The 17,612-nt window shown below is 36.5% G+C and overlaps 1 protein-coding gene and 1 long non-coding RNA gene across 4 annotated transcripts; one reads left to right on the top strand and one right to left on the bottom strand.

The window, feature by feature from the left end:
• The first annotated feature begins 1,684 nt into the window (after window positions 1–1,684).
• LOC106665080 lies at window positions 1,685–6,470 on the top strand. Of its 3 annotated transcripts, XM_014391279.2 has the most exons (5): window positions 1,687–1,961; window positions 3,458–3,543; window positions 4,671–5,717; window positions 5,899–6,295; window positions 6,353–6,411. In XM_014391279.2, the coding sequence occupies exons 1-4, from the start codon at window positions 1,957–1,959 to the stop codon at window positions 6,267–6,269; spliced, it is 1,509 nt and encodes a 502-aa protein (XP_014246765.1). In that variant the 5' UTR covers window positions 1,687–1,956; the 3' UTR covers window positions 6,270–6,295; window positions 6,353–6,411. The 3 variants fall into 3 exon arrangements, with proteins under 3 accessions (XP_014246783.1, XP_014246765.1, XP_014246775.1); XM_014391297.2 differs by having other exon boundaries at window positions 1,685–1,961; window positions 4,671–5,570; window positions 5,938–6,470; XM_014391289.2 differs by having other exon boundaries at window positions 4,671–5,531; window positions 5,899–6,470.
• A 5,140-nt stretch (window positions 6,471–11,610) lies between these two features.
• Window positions 11,611–15,331, bottom strand: LOC106663294. Its single transcript, XR_001340011.2, has 3 exons — window positions 15,319–15,331; window positions 12,096–12,097; window positions 11,611–12,017 (listed from the first exon to the last, which is right to left on the bottom strand). It is a non-coding gene; the product is annotated as an uncharacterized LOC106663294 (long non-coding RNA).
• Window positions 15,332–17,612: the final 2,281 nt, after the last annotated feature.

Genomic DNA, 17,612 nt, shown 5'->3' with positions numbered 1-17,612 from the left:
GAGTTTCCATCTTGGATAAACTCGACGGAAGTTCTTGTGCCCGGTTAAAAAAAAAGAAAAGTATGTTAGTTTAGAGACTTTCCAGCAATTCGGTTTCCTTAGATATTTGGTAGAGTCCAGGTGACTTTCGTTCCACGTGATAGAATGATTTCGCAATCACGTGGAACGAAAGTCACCTGGACTCGACCATCTAAGGAAACCAAATTGCTGGAAAGTGTCAAAAGTAATATAATTTATTTTTACCTTAGAAATAAATAATAATGATAATTCACTAGTTTTAGTGGTCCGCTTGACCAATTAATGTATTTCAATTAATTAAGGTTTTTAGTTGAGATAAAAAGTCAGTGTCACGAGCGGGATTCGAACCCAAGACCTTCGGCTAAATACGCCGCTTCTCTACCACTTGAGCTATCGCGACCTCGATGCACTCGGACACTAACTTCCCATCTGAACCCCACCTTATGAGTTTTCCCTCCTTTTTGCCATTTTTCAAATGTCGTGTAATCTTTTTGATTCTTGGGGACAAATGAAATGGCCACGGAGAGCTTTAGTGAAGGTATATTTCATTTTAAACTTATTACATTCACTAGTTTTCGTGGTCCGCTTGATCAATTGAGATGGGAAGTTGGTGTCCGAGTGGATCGAGGTCACGATAGCTAAAGTGGTAGAGCAGCGGCGTATCAAGCCGAAGGTCGTGGGTTCGAATCCCGCTCGTGACACTGACTTTTTTATCTCAACTAAAACCTTAATTAATTGAAATAATAATAATTTCGATTAATTATTCTTTTTATGTAAGGTCTTGGTTGAGATGAAGAAGTTAGTGACACGAGCCGGATTCGAACCCACGACGGCCTAGGACCTCTTGAATTTTTCTCTCTTTTTTGCCATTTTTCAAACGTGGGTTCGAATCCCGCTCGTGACACTAACTTTTCCATCTCAAGACCTTACATAAAAAGAATAATTAATTGAAAGAAGTAATTTGGTAATTATACCACTAAACATAATGAAAATAATAATAAAGTGAATAATATAATAATAAATTAATAGTTTCTCTTGGGACAGGGATAGGTGGACAAAAATATAACGCGTGCTTACTTTAAAAAGTTTTTTTTAAAAAAAGTAGTAAGTAAGTTAAAAATCAAAATTTAAAAAATTTTAAATTTTAAAACGAACGTTATTTTTTTATTTACCCGTATAACAGAATGTGTGTGATATCAAACCAATGAGTTGTTTTGTATTGGATTTGATTCTCCCATTTCCTCGTTTCGAAAAAAAAGTTTTTAGATTACAAAAGAAATCAATAAATAATTATCTAAAAAAAAAACAAATTCAAGATAACGTCTAAACAAAGGGTAAAGGAAATTTCAGTTTAAAATTTAGTCTGTGTGGTGTTTAGTGACCGTTAGCCAAAGATTATTTGGAGACCGTGAAATGCGGTCTGGTGTGAAGTAGGTTTAAAAAAAACATTTTCTTTATCGTGCGACGTTTCGACCTTTATTGAGGTCATCTTCAGGGCTCAAAGTGTTTGTTTTTATTTGTTGTCATTTTTATGTGTCGTGGGCACTCTCAACACGACATAGAAAACAAACACTTTGAGCCCTGAAGATGACCTCAATAAAGGTCGAAACGTTGGCAGGATAAAGAAAATGTTTTTCTAAAACCTACCTCACGCGACACCGCATCTCACGATCTCAAGTAGTGTTAAACGTTTTGCATAAGGAGGGGAATAAATGAAAATGGTTTAAACCGCGATTTCCTGGGTTTGTTATTTTCACGTTTTTTTCCTCACTGGCAGTTATAATATACGGGCGATATCGTCCATGAAGTGGACCAGATTCGGAAGATTTCAAGTACGCATGGATTGAACGGCCGTTTATCAAACGCCGATACCTGCATCGTATATAAAACAATCTTCACGACAAATTTGTCAGTCACCGTGCCAATAACCCTGCGACCATGCTGTAAGTTTTAAGGGTGAATGTTTGAGAAAGAGGGATTTTCGAGATGGAGTGGACTAAATTGGGGTTCGGATGATTAGAGCCTTTTCCGACATCAATTTGTCTCATTTTATTTTTTCTTGCAAAAGATTCCGTTCTATTATTAAATAAATGATTTATTTTAGTTGAAGTTTGATTATTATTGTTTTATTTGCAAGTTTTCTTTTTTATTCTCACGCAGACCAACGTAATTCGGCAAAAAATCTTAATTTTTTGTGATCACCTGTTTGTATTTATTAATGTATATGTTTGTAGATTCTTGCTTAAATGTAATCATCACCTCTCACACTCTTTCTGTCTCACTCTCTCACTTTCTTCACTCTCTCTGTATGATAGTGATTTTAGTTAGCATGCGTATACAATGTATGAATACATAATTCAGTAGATTCATATGTGAATTATCGTGAAAAGACTGAATTATTTCAATTAATTATTTTTTTAAAGTAAGGTCTTGGTTGAGATGAAAAGCCGATGGTCGTGTGTTCAAATCCCGCTCGCGAGACTAACTTTTTCATCTCAACCAAGACCTTACATAAAAAGAATAATTAATTGAAATAATTCAGTAGTTTTATTTATTTTTATTAGGTTTCGTGGTCCGCTTGACGAATGAATTCTTTACAATTAATTAATCTTTAATTAAGGTTTTGGTTGAGATAAAAAAAAGTCAGTGTCACGAACGGGATTCGAACCCACGACCTTCGGCTAAATTTTTCCCTTCTTTTTTGCCATTTTTCAAATGTTGTGTAATCAAGATTCGATTCTCGGCGACAAATGAACGGTTTTTTATCTCAACCAAAACCTCAATATATGATTAATTAATTGAAAATAATTTATTTGGTCAAGCGGAGCACGAAACCTAATAAATGTAATAAGCAAAAATGAAGTATACTTCACTAAACCTCTCCGTGGCCAATTTCATTTGTCGCCGAGAATCAAATAGATTACACGACATTTGAAAAATGGCAAAAAAAGGAGGGAAAATCAAAAAGGTGGGGTTGAGATGGGAAGTTAGTGTCTAAGTGGATCGAAGTCACGATAGCTCAAGTGGTAGAGCAGCGGCGTATTTAGCCGAAGGTCGTGGGTTCGAATCCCGCTCGTGACACTGACTTTTTTTATCTCAACCAAAACCTTAATTAAAGATTAATTATTTGAAAATAATTCAGTAGATTCATATGTGAATCATCTTAGCAAAATCTCTCCTCTCTCTCACACAATCACTTGTTCCTTATTCACTCACTCTTGTCTTTATTTTTGTGTGTTTAGTTAACATTTGTTACATAAATAAACATATTCTATATATTTTATATATAGACACATATGTGAATCATCTTAGCAAAATTTCTACTGTCTGTCTGTCTGTCTCTCTCTCTCTCTCTCTCTCTCTCTCTCTCTCTCTCTCTCTCTCTCTCTCTCTCTCTTTCTCTCTTCTCAGATAATTACATACACACATGTTTTTGTAGCTGTTTTAGATTAAGAACAATTGCCGTGTTCCTTTGCGTTGCTGTCTTACTGGAATTATCAGAGGCGGACGTTTTAATTAATCAACGTAAGTAATTTATAATAACAATTTGTTCTATTATCGCTCTAATTTTACGCCTATTGTTTTGTTATGTAATTTTAAGTGATTCTTGAACTGCCACTGGGCCCGTCTGCACTTGTGGGTTTCGATGTCACTCAAACGCATTTCGGCTCTGGGCTTGGTTCGCTCTCCGTTCCCCACTGAAGATGGCCACCGAATGCCACTCAACCGATTGGTATAACAATATCCACTACGCGTTATTCAATAAATAGAAGTTCCTTCTTGAGCACAAAGGAATTATTTGTGACTTTAGATCATTATTTTAGAAAATGTTTTAAAACCATTGGTTCAAGGAGATAGGCTATGTCTTGCCAATCTTCTCCGAGCTGTTTCAAAAGACCTGTATGTGATGGTCAGGACTTGATTTTAATGTTTGTATTAATGAGATAACTGTCATCCTTGAACGAGGACAGGAAACCCGCAGGTGAATCAGAAATGACATATCCTTTCAAAGGAACAATTACGTACTACCGGCTCAATATGCATGGGTTTCCCCCAAAAATAATATCTTATACTTAAAAACCTCAAAAACGAACGAACTGTAAATAGAACTTCACTTTTTCTGAGAATACATGGCCGGACCTCGCTCATTCTGGCACAATCTATTTGGTCTAAAAACAGACAAATCAAAGCTGTATTAAATTGAGTACAATTAATTCATTTGTCAACAAATGAGAATATTTTATAAACTAGTAGTGATAGGTGGTACATTTTCATAATTTATGTTAGATACAGTGAATAAGGAATCGGCCAATTTGAATTTAGTGAAATTTACACTAGGTTGTTAAAATGATTTTTTGGGCTCAATTCAAATTTTTTTTTGAGTGATAATTTTGCATAATCGATTTTCTGTTACCAGGAGTCCGCATGGGTTGCGTTAGGTTAGGTTAGAGTTAGTTTAGGTTAGGTTAGGTTAGGGTAAGAGTTTCCATGATGAAGTTTTAGCTGAATGTAGAATATTTATTTATTCCGTAATAAAATAATAAATTTATATTTCAAAAATACATAATAAATAATACAGTCCTGTACATCTTAATCATAATTTTAATAATTAAAAGTATAATAATATTTAAAATAAAAAGTTTTGTTTTAAGGTGATGATTCGTTTTTCGACCGTTTTACTGGATTAACATCGCATGTGAGGAAAGCACGGAGCAGACAAAATGAGGAAACTAAGGACGATGCTTACGAAAGCGGAAAAGAAGGTTATGATGGCAGCCAGTATGTTCAAAGATCCAAGGAAGGACTTCAGGTCAGCGAAACAAAGAGACACGAGACAGACTCAAATAATCAAAATTCACGCTCTCGAAGAAACGAGGGTAAGGATCAAGGCGAAGTAAACAACCAAACGGATAAAAATCAAGACAGCGATACGAACAGAAAAGATAACACGGATAAACAAACATACAACACTTTATTAACTGTTCTGCCTAGCGGCGGTCAGGGAAATAAAGGAAAATGGAGTTGTACTTTGTATCGTTGCAGGCCAACTAACGTGACGAATAAAGATCAAAGAGGAAACGGGAATGCCAGGATTTGTCCTTTGGTATTAAACCTGAGGGATCACGGATCATTTGCCAGGCCTTTTCCAGTTTTTGTGTTTAGAAACGACAAACCGGAAAATCAGAAAACTAATAGTGCACCCACAGACCAGGTAAACGAACAGACGGATGACGGAAAAAGTATGGAAGATAAAAGACATCAGGGTGTCCAAACATTCACGGGGCCGATGATTTTCGCTCCTTGTCAAAACTGGTTCAACCAAGGAAGACATTTTTACACCGGGAATCCTTTCAGCTCCAACCGAGGCCATAACCCGAGCGTCGCCATTTCAACGTACAGGACAAACGAACAAAATGAAGAGGAAGTATTAACTTTATACAAAGATAAAGACCAAAATGGCTCTAGCGTTCAAACAGAGAATCCCGTTCCTCATCAAAACTTGATCGCACCAGGCGCTGTCTACACGTTGAATCCTTCCAGCTTCGGCCCAGGCCAAAGCCCAAACGCCGCTTTTTCCACGTACAAGGCAATCGAACATACAAAAGAGGAAATATCTACTATAGACAAAAATAAACTGCAAAATGCGGCTAGCGTCCAAACAGAGAATCCCGTTCCTCATCAAAACTTGATCGCACCAGGCGCTGTCTACACGTTGAATCCTTCCAGCTTCGGCCCAGGCCAAAGCCCAAACGCCAACCCAAACGCCGCCTTTTCCACGTACAAGACAATCGAACATACAAAAAAGGAAATATCTACTATAGACAAAAATAAAATGCAAAATGCGGCTAGCGTTCCCTCATCAAAACTTGATCGCACCAGGCGCTGTCTACACGTTGAATCCTTCCAGCTTCGGCCCAGGCCAAAGCCCAAACGCCAACCCAAACGCCGCTCTTTCCACGTACAAGGCAATCGAACATACAAAAGAGGAAATATCTACTGAAGACAAAAATAAACTGCAAAATGCGGCTAGAGTTCAAACAGCAAATACCGTTCCTCATCAAAACTTGATCGCACCAGGCACTACCCTCACCGGCTATCCTTTCAGCTTCCAGCAACCTTGCCATTTCGATTTCGGGTGCAACTGTGGATCTTACTGCGATCAGCCCTACTTTTACAATTGTCCCGATAACTTTTTCGGCGACCCCATGGACTATTTTGCAGACGATTTTTTCTCTCCTTCGTTTATGTAAATTCTTAATCTGATTTGGGATATTGGGTATGTGGTCCTTATTTATTGCATTGTTAATGGTCCATTAATAAGTAATCTTTTCAGCGTTACGTTGGACAAAATAGACTTTTTTGGGCAAGGAAGAAAAGATTGATTTTTTTCTACAAAAAACAATCGAAAATCAACAAACATAAAATATCAAAGAAAGCACAAAAGATTTATAAAATTTTTCCTCTCTCCAGCAACCCTGGAAGAAATATAATAATAATAAAATAAAAGTATAATATCTGTAAAGATAATTTTCTTTTGAGACTATAATGTTATTCAGTCACTTTTTCTCTCAATCGCTCAAATTTAACTTGAAATTATACTAAACGAATTTATTGAGTGTGGAACTAAATATTTTATAAACAGAATGTCAAGAATTTCAGGTGAATCTATGTACCATAATAAAGTAAGCCATGGATTATTTCAAACTACGTTGTTGGTTATATACAAATAAAACTTGACCCAACTTCAAATTTCATATTTTTGAATAATTATTTTTCCCTATTTCTGTTTATAAGCGCCGTAAAAATTATTAGTGTAAAAAAGAAGAAAAAAATCACTATACAACTATTAAGAAAGCAGAACATCGTCATTAGTTTGTTAAGTTTATATATACATTAGAAATCGTGAGATGCGGTCTGGTGTGATGTAGGTTTCAGAAAAACATTTTCTTTATCGTACCAACGTTTCGATCTTTATTGAGATCATCTTCAGGGCCTGGGATTTACAAACATTGTATGTCTAGTCACAAATTGTTTTTATAAAATGATGGCTGCAGTGAAGAGGTAAGGGTTAAGTAGGAAACTTTTAACTTTCGGGAAATCCGGTTCGATATTATTTAATTTATTATTAGAGAAATTGATTAAAATATTTTTCTTGGATGAAACAAAGTTGGTATTCGTTTTTCTTACCCCAAAATACAAGTCAATAAAATTTTTCGGGAAAATCAAAAATCTTTATCATTATCTCATTATCTTTATCATTTTTACAAATCACAAAATTTTTTGATAACTTTCAAAAGACTGTTTCACTGAAAACTTTACAATAATTTATAATCATATAAACTACGCGTAATTAGACAAATAAATTAAAGCCAGACATACAAAATAAAACTTAATTAATTAAGGTTTTTAGTTGAGATGAAAAAAAGTCAATGGCACGAGAGGGATTCGAACCCACTACCTTCGGCTTGATACGCCGCTGCTCTACCACTTGAGCTCTCGTGACCTCGATCCACTCTGACACTAACTTCCCATCTCAACCCCACCTTTTGAATTTTCCCTCCTTTTTGCCATTTTCCAAATGTCGTGTAATCGGTTTGGATTCTTGACGACAATTGAAATGGCGACGGAGAGCTTTAGTGAAGTGTACTTCATTTTTAAATCATTCACTAATTTCGTGGTCCGCTTGACCAATTGATACATATCAATTAATTAAGGTTTTTAGTTGAGATGAAAAACTCAAAAAATGAAAAATTGCAAAAGGAGGGAAAACTCATAAGGTGGGGTTGAGATGGGGAGTTGATGTCCGAGTGGATCGAGGTCACGATAGCTCAGGTGGTAGAGCAGCGGCGTATCGAGCCGAAGGTCGTGGGTTCGAATCCCTCTCGTGCCATTGACTTTTTTTCATCTCAACTAAAAACCTTAATTGATATGTATTAATTGGTCAAGCGGACCACGAAATTAGTGAACAAAATAAAACGTTATAAGCGTTTTTGCTCATTTCATCCTTATTTTTCTCACTTATAATGATATAAAATCGAAACTTGAAATAACATGAAAGAAGAGTAATTAAATTTTCCAATAGTTGCAACGAAGCCAATTTTTATAAAATCCAGGTGAGTTATGAATTTTTACGTGGATCATTAGACAAGGACGTGTAAAGAAAATCGCCTTACCCAGCCATAAATGTATATTTTTTGTTTACTATGAAAATTCACATTTAAGAGTGTTAAAGGCTGCTTAAACTAATCCGAATTCTGTTTTTCCAAAAGGATTTTTGGTGCCTATTTTACTAGAAGCGTATTTTTGTTTTGTAACTTTTTATACATTTAGTCTCATATGATATGATTCTGCAAATTATTTTCTTATCTCACGTACAAAAACGAATCAACTGATATAATAACTTTTCAGTTAATTAAGGTTTTGGTTAAGATTAAAAAATACTTGGTTTTTTTTTGCCGAAATATTTGAGATATGATTACATGGAAAAATAAAACTAAATTCGTCAAGGAATAAACATGTATAAATGATAATTTTATTAGGTTTGATGGTCCGCTTGACCAAATAAATTCTTTTCAATTAATTAAGGTTTTGGTTGAGATAAAAAGTCAGTGTCACGAGCGGGATTCGAACCCGCGACATTCGGCTAAATATGCCGTTGCTCTACCACTTGAGCTATCGTGACTTCGATCCACTCGGACACTAACTTCCCATCTCAACCCCACCTTTTGAATTTTCCCTCCTTTTTTATCTCAACTAAAAACACGTACGTTTTTCAGCTAGTTCATTTTGATCTTTGAAGTATCTGCACTCATGGATGTTATTGATTCAATTCACTAGTTTTCGTAGTCTGCTTAGCCAATTAATATCTTTCAATTAATTAAGGTTTTTAGTTGAGATAAAAAAGTCAGCGTCACGAGCGGGGTAATTAATAATTGTAATAAGTTTAATGATGGCGAAAAGGAGGGAAAATTCAAGAGTTGGGGTTGAGATGGGAAGTTAGTGTCCGAGTGGATCGATGTCACGATAGATCAAGTGGTAGAGCAGCAGCGTATTGAGCCGAAGGTCGTGGTGACACTGACTTTTTTATTTCAACCAAAACCTTAATTAATTGAAAAGTAATTATTTCAGTTGATTAGTTTTTGTACGTGAGATAAGAAAATAATTTGCAGAATCATATTGTATGAGACTAGATGTATAAAAAGTTACAAAACAAAAATACGCTTCTAGTAAAATAGGCACAAAAAAGCCTTTTGGAAAAACAGAATTCGGATTTTTTAGCAGCCTAAATAAGCAGCCTTTAACACTCTTAAATGTGAATTTTCATAGTACACAAAAAATACAAATTTTTGGCTGGGTTGGGCGATTTTCTTTTCACGTTCATGTCCAGTGATAAAAATTGGCATTATTGTAACTATTGGAAAATTGAATTATTCTTTTTTCATGTTATTTCAAGTTTAGATTTTATAGCATTATAAGTGAGAAAAATGAAATGAGCAAAAACACTTTAAACGTTTTATTTTGTATTTCTAGCTTTAATTTATTTGCGTAGTTTATAGGATTTTTTTTTCTACGAGGGTGCGCAACAGCAGAGGTCATATCAACCGTAGGGGTGCCTGTGTCTTGGTAAAAAACCCATTTTTAAGAGTGTCGGGTTGGAATGCAGGGCCGCTAGATTCGAACCCGGGACCTTTACCTTACAGTGGACCGGCCACCGACGCCCCTCATTTGCTCATTACATTTTATTAGGTTGTCGCCGAGAATCAAATAGATTACACGACATTTGAAAAATTGCAAAAAGGAGGGAAAATAAAAAAAAAAGGTGGGGTTGAGATGCGAAGTTAGTGACCGAGTGGATCGAAGTTACGATAGCTCAAGTGGTAGAGCAGCGGCGGCGTATTTAGCCGAAGGTCGTAGGTCCCGCTTGTGACTGACTTTTTTATCTCAACCAAAACCTTAATAATTGAAAATAAATGATAATCTTTAATCCGTGTGGCATTGAACTTTAAAGATTTTGTTAGAAAAAATTATATGCAAATTTAAACAATCAAAATTTTTCATCGAATTTTTGACAGTTTATGTGATGTTAGATTTATAATAGAAAGAAACATTTTAATATATAGTCTTGAAAAATTTATGTCAGGGTATCTGATAGAAATAAGGAATTATATGAAAAATCTCTCATCCATCTTGATACGAGAACTCTTTCAGATCCGATTCTGATAAGCTTAAGATGAAAATCAATTTGCATATTTTGTTACGTGTTGCAACTCGCTTTTGACCTAATTATCTGATGAAAAAGACTACCAATTGATTTTACGCCCTTAATAAAAGGTGTTTAAAGCCTCGTAAGCATGTTTTATGATAATGTTCTCTTTCTTCTAAGAGGAATTTAATTTCCGTTTCATTAAGGAAACTAGACCGTGTACAAGTACGGACATGGACTCACGTACGGACCCGAAATCGTCTGGGGCACGTGCCAATTCGACGATTCAGCTATCTTACAGTCTCGATACTTCCTTGTTTATCCAAGGATGTGGGTCATTTCATTTACAAGATGAAATCTTTTAGAAAAACGGAAAAAAGTTCGGTTATTTTTTCAAATTAGTATTCTGTACATTCATTATGCAGCGTTATACTGTACTTTCTCAGACTTTTATCCAGCCCTTTCAATTTGCTTTTCGTCGATCCTTTCATATACTTCAAAAATTTAGCTCTCTTTCTGACTCATTTCGCTAATTATTTGAAAATTTTCAATAATCTCATGAACTCGACCATGGTTAAAAAACAGTTTGATAAATGGCATGGTCAGGTACTTGACTCGTACAAAATCCAGACAGAGAACCGAGTACACTTTAAAAGTAGATTACTCACCGTATCAAAACATCACACATAATAAATTTATTAGTGACAGAAACAAAAACATTATCTATAAAAACCGTTAGTCTGCCAGAATGAGGTGGAATTGGACTAAAAACAGACACACAGGTGTACCCAGGTAATTAGGTGCTTTTTCCTTTAGGAGAGTTAGGGATTTCCCTTTTTTGCACTCAAATTTTGTAACTATTGTGTCTCAGCTCTGCTAATGTTTTTCCTGGAAGATTTTTGTTTCTTTAATCAATCAGAATTTTTCTCGGTTTGGAATCGAAGTATACATTGGTCAAGAATGGCTCTCCTAGGAAATAAATTCGTAAACTGACCGCCTATTAAAGTCGCATGATTTTGAGCCTTTCGACTTACGAGACTCACAGCGTATCATTGCTCATAGTCGGGATTCGGCCTTAGAGGGGTTCAGGCATAATTCCACGGATTGTAACTTCGCACCACCGAGTGCATGAACCAATTGCTGTTCCTCTCGTACTAAGCAGGATTATTAGAGCAATGACATGTCATCAGAAGGGTAAAACTAACCTGTCTCACGACGGTCTAAACCCAGCTCACGTTCCCTATTGGCGGGTGAACAATCCGACGCTTGGCGAATTCTGCTTCGCAATGATAGGAAGAGCCGACATCGAAGGATCAACAAGCGACGTCGCTATGAACGCTTGGCCGCCACATACCACATCCCTGTGGTAACTTTTCTGACACCTCTTGCTGAAAATTCTTCAAGCCAAAAGGATCGATGGGCCGTGCTTTCGCAGTCCCTATGCGCACTGAGCATCGGGATCAAGCCAGCTTTTGCCCTTTTGCTCTACGCGAGGTTTCTGTCCTCGCTGAGCTGACCTTAGGACACCTGCGTTATTATTTGACAGATGTACCGCCCCAGCCGAACTCCCAACCTGGTAGTGTCCTCGAATCGGATCACGCCATGGAATATGTCGCCGGCAGGCCCGGCTGGTCCGAGAGACGCGGCGCAGCCGGTCCGGGCCGAAGCCCTTCTCGGCGCGAGCGCGACTCCTTACAGACCGACGACCCTTTGCGCTTAGGGCGAAATATACCATCTCGCCGGGGTTTTACGCCCGTCGGACGCCTTCCGCCTCATCGAGTAAGTAAGGAAACGCCTTTGTCTCCTTCATCAATAGAACATTAGAAACAGCGCAGCGAAAAATACTTCTAAAAATCACTAGAGCATACCGTACTGCTCCTACGGAAGCTCTCTGTGTAATTGCCGGAGTAATCCCAATTATATTAGAAGTTGAAAAACGGCGTAGAATTTATGAAGAAACGCAAGGAATGGAACCTGCTGTGCTGTCTAATGCATGCTATTAAAATCAACTACAGCATAAACATTATCTTTATCGTGCCAACGTTTCGAACTTTAATGAGATCATCTTCTGTGCTCAAAGTGTTTATTTTCTGCACATTGTGTCAACACGACAAGAATGGCACAATTATGCAGAAAACAAACACTTTGAGCCCTGAAGATGATCTCATTAAAGATCGAAACGTTGGCACGATAAAGAGAATGTTTATGCTGTAGTTGATTTTAATAGCATGCAGCGATTATTCAAGTAGTATTTTTGCTCGGGAAGCGGTAGGCAAATTATTGTATTGAAATAGTAATTCTCGCTTTCTCCCTTGGAATTTTCCAACCGCTTATCTTTTAATTGCAGAGAGGAAATAAATCAGTGCGTTTTGAAAGTAGTGGTGCAAGAAGGCATTTCCCTCCTCTAATATTCGTCGGGCCAATTTTGATGTAACAAGGGGGAGAAAAAGGATTGTAAACCGTGTCTAAAAGTTTAATTGGAGGGTCCTGGTTGCTTAAGATTGCCGGGGACCCGGGCGAGACGGGCACGTGGGCGACGTCTAATGCCCGGCTAATCGCCACGTGGGCCGTTGGTATTCGACGGTAATTCCGTATGCGATTTTTGAAGTGTTTATTATGGGGAAAAAAGGTCCAGTTTGGTGTGTTCAGAATTTACCACGGAAGAGGATTCGAATGAGATTTTTATGTGGAAAAACTCGCACCGACTCGGCCACCAGGAGGGACTGTGGCATTCGAGATGTGGGTTTTCCATTGTTGGCCAACTCGTCCACGTCCCACTCCGGTTTGCTCTTTTCATTTCATTTGGATTCAAAGACTGGCGCTAATATTGATTGTGATATAATGGCTGTTGGATAAGACAATGGGCGAATTCTTGACGACCGATTAACTTTTACTCAGCGGCTTAAAAAAAGTTAATTATCATTCCACCTATGGAAATAATTACCTGTAAGACCAGGACATCTCATTTTCAGCAAATACACTTACAGGATTATTCCATCCAATATAATGCAGACCTTACCTAAACATTTGTTCTTTTATGTTTTATGTTACATCTTGCCTATGCCTCTTCCTAAAAGTCAGTAAACATATACCTATAACAATGGTTCCCTCTTCTAAACCCATTGCTTGCTGATTACTTTATTTTGATCTTAGTTGTAGATGAGAATTTCTTAATGTACGGTGCTTATATCTGTTAGTTTTCTGATAAGTTAAGCAACCCTTTGGATGATCCAGGTGGCCGTTAGTATTGTCTGTCTCCAAGCGATGCTAATTGATGATATATACCAGGGGGGCCAACCTGCGGCTCGCGAGCCACATGCGGCTCTCGATAAATGTACCCGAGTTCCCTTTTCATTTCTGTGCTATTATATTTTTAAAAATTATTATCGTTCCGTATGTGTTTCAAAATGTCTTTTAAATTACTGACAACAAATATGAAAGACTAAGTGCAACGTTGTAACAAATTTCATTTTCGTCCAAGTTAAGAACGATATGACTCATGGAAAACTGCGCGAACATAAACAGTGGCGGAATCGTCCGTAATCGACCGACTCCAGACCGATTTTGAATTTGTAAACTTTCATTGCCACAGTGTTACACATTGTAAATTACATTCGCACCAATGCAAAAAATCATCGACAATTCAAAAATTTCCTTGAAGAATTAAAGGACGAAGAACTTCCAAATGACGTATTAAATCGTTTTGTAGATATGCTTGATCCGATAACTGCATTTCTAAAAGAAAAGGAAATAACCTATTCAGAATTAGACGAAGACGAGTGGTTACAAAACTTAATGTTTTTGACTGATGTCATGGAACATTTGCAAACACTGAATTGCACAATTGCAGGGGAAAGGTAAATTAATATCTGCCCTCTCACCTGTATATTTATTTTTCAAACTAAATTACAACTTTTTCAAAAGGACATTAAAAATAAAACATTTTGTCATTTTCCTCGAATTAAAAAAATTTGTTCCAATATTAAACAAGAAAAACTCAACGAGTATATAAAACAGCTAGAAGGAATATTGACGGAATTCCAAAATAGATTTCAAGACTTGAAATATTTTAAATCGTCTCTTGATTTTTTTCTGAATCTATTTGAAATTAACATAATTCAAGGTGAGTTTTACATTTCCAATATAATTATGACCCAAAAAGCATCTGGAGAATTAGAATTAATAGAGATGCAAGAAGATCAAGCTCTACAATTAAAATATAAGTCGACGTCGATTACTGAATTTTGGAAATTTGTACCAGAATCAAAGTATCCTGAATTAAAAAAGGCTGCTTGTCGAATTATTTCAATATTCGGAACAACTTACTTATGTGAATTATTTTATTCCACTTTAAAATTCGTGAAACCAAACACCGATCAGTATTAACTAACCAGCATCTCAAAGAATTACTGAGAAGTGCTGTCACCAATTATTCACCAAATTTTAAACAATTATCAAGAGAAGTAAAATAAATGTGTTTAATTTTTAATATTCCATTTAATATATTAATAATATTCCATATTTAACTTCCACCCAAACTCCAAATGCGATTATTTAATAACGGAAGTAATAGACAAGGCGTTTAACTTCAAATCGCAAAATAAAACTGTAGTCTTTTGCTGGAGTAGGGGGCTTGCGGTATAAAGAGCAACGAAATCGTGGACTTGTTAGCTAAACGAGCAACAAAGGACGGGGATTTTATTGACATCAAATTGACAAAGTCTGACACCAAACGTTCCCTGATTAATAAATGGGTAAAAGCCTGGAGCATTTGGTACAACAGTGGTTCGGCGGTCATTTTATCGATCATTGTTTCCGGAAATAAATATCGCTCCATGGTTTTCGACAGAGTACGGAAGCAAAAAATTTTTTTCTGCCTCGACGCGCTTAAGAACAAATCACGGCATTTGTGGATCTTACCTACATCGAATTGGTCTTAGGTCGCCAAATTGCTCCACATGTGATGAGCCAGAGAACATGAGGCATATTGTCTTTTTCTGTCCTGAATATGAGACAGAAAGAGAGAATCTTTTAAGACGAATCTTCCAGCGGAAAGAGGTGATCAAGCCGTTCAGTTATGAAACCTTGTTGGCAACAAGTAGTGGTGTTATATACAAATATATTTTTGACTTCCTAGAAGATAGTGGAATAGATATATAGACTATTTAAACAATAATCTATGTCCGGGAGGCCTGCCCGCGCGGCCGGGGCNACAACTAAAAAAAAAAAAATAAAATAAAAAATAAAAAAAATTTATATTTAAATTCAATACACATATTTTGTACTTTTATTTATATGTTTTCAATAAATATAATTTCTGTAAAAAAAATTTTAATACCTTTTTTGCATACCTTTTAAATACGTATTTAATTGCGGCTCGCGAAAAATTTCAAATTTTGAAAAATGGCTCGGACTATCAAGGAGCTTGACCACCCCTGATATATACTATACTATATATATTACTACTGCTATATATATACTTTTTTTTTACAAGCTGTACAGCTTATTGTACTTTATCCCTGGCTCCATATTTTTTTTTTTGGGGGGGGGGCTCGCAACAGAAATGTGAACTTGAGCCCCTCATTTTTGAAGGGGGTTGGGACCAAATTCAGGGTCGCTGAGATCTAATCCCGCCCCTTCCATTGATGAGTGTCAATTTCCTCCAATTGCGGCCACCGGTCCCCTTAGGCGTCAGAAAAAATCCAGAGGCGACGGGGGGGGGATCGAACCCATGACCACGGGATATATTTACTACTACATACCAGAGTTGGGCAAAATCAAACTAATTCAATCATGATTAAGAATTTTGATTGAAGTTTAATCATGATTGAATTAGTCATGAGTAAATTAATCATTATATGATTTACTCATACCTCATGATTGCATTAATTATGATTAAACTTCAATCAAAATTCTTAGTCATGATTGAATTAATTTGATTTTGCCCAACTCTGGCTACAATGACCAACTTACCAAAATCCAACCGACTCCGGATAAAAATTTTCAGATGAGAGTCGTGCTCAAGGCCTACCTTCAAAAAGTATTATCATAAATGAAAACCAAAGTTACATAATTATTCTAAATGTCTATTTTATTACAATCAAGACACCTAGATGGTGTATTTTTCCAAATAATGGAAAAATCTCTCCTTTTAAGTGGAATAAATTTTAAATCAGAGAAATATTTTTTCCATTGATCTCATATGTATACATATTTACTTTTCAAAGCGTAGCTTATTCTAGGATTTTTTTATTTTATTTTATTATTATTATTATCTTCACTAATTTCGTGGTCCGCTTGACCAATTAATACTTTACAATTAATTAAGGTTTTTAGTTGAGATGAATAAAAGTTAATGGCACGAGAGGGATTCGAACCCACGACCTTCGGCTAGATACGCCGCTGCTCTACCACCTGACCTCGATCCAGTCAGACATCAACTCATGAAAAGTGGCAAAAGGAGGGAAAACTCATAAGGTGGGGTTGAGATGGGAAGTTAGTGTCNTTATCGATATTTAGTCATGACTAACTATATTGTGACTAATGACTAAATTAGTCACTTACTACCAATCATGACTAACGGTCTGAGTGATCAATCATTAATCATTAGACATGACTAATTTTTGCCCAACTTTGCTATATACTATATATATAGTATAGTAGTAGCAGTAGTCTAAGCTAGATTATATCAGATGTAGATTTACTTGACGTGGCCAAAGAATATTATGCACATTATGTTTTAGGGAGCTACTGTTTCTTATTTAACTTTAGGCTTTTCATAACCTCCATGGCCTTCATGTTGTCTTAGACCGTTACTGTAACACATAATATTTTGCACTGCTTCTCCTAATAATTTTAAAAGATAAATGGCAATGTCCTGATAACAGACCTGCAATCAAAAATTAGTCCGGCTTTTCTACAGTTGGTCTGTAATGGCATAGGCGAGATTTTTTTTGAGTGGGGTTCTTTTTTGGGCAAAAGGATTTTAGTACTAATGGGGATGAGGTCCTCCTTGGCTTGTCCATAACTTAGACAGGAAGCCTCATTTGCTTCCTTTTATATTTTAGTAACAGAGTCTAATCGTACTGAGAAGAGCAGGGACGGTATCGGTGGTAAGAGACGGCTATGTGCAGCGTATAGCGTGAGAGCCCATGGCAGATGGTTGAAGAAGCGAATGTGCCGAGTAAGGAGAGTGAAAAGTCATCACCGGCTGATGAGTGAGCTAGCTGTTCAAAAGACCCTGTTGCTTGTCCTCGTTGTTTCGATACTGTGAGAATTGCTTCTGTTGGCTACTTGCTTCATCAGTGTGAAAGCTGCATTCTCATTGGCTGATGCTTGTTAGAAGGAAGAATTATCGATAATGTATAGATTGTAGATACTTATGTCCAAG

Source organism: Cimex lectularius, unplaced genomic scaffold, assembly GCF_000648675.2.
Source record: "Cimex lectularius strain Harlan isolate CLEC.00 unplaced genomic scaffold, Clec_2.1 scaffold220, whole genome shotgun sequence".
Classification (NCBI taxonomy): Eukaryota; Metazoa; Arthropoda; class Insecta; order Hemiptera; family Cimicidae; genus Cimex; species Cimex lectularius.
Note: the sequence above shows the minus strand (reverse complement) of the source record. Positions and strands in the feature narration are given on the sequence as shown.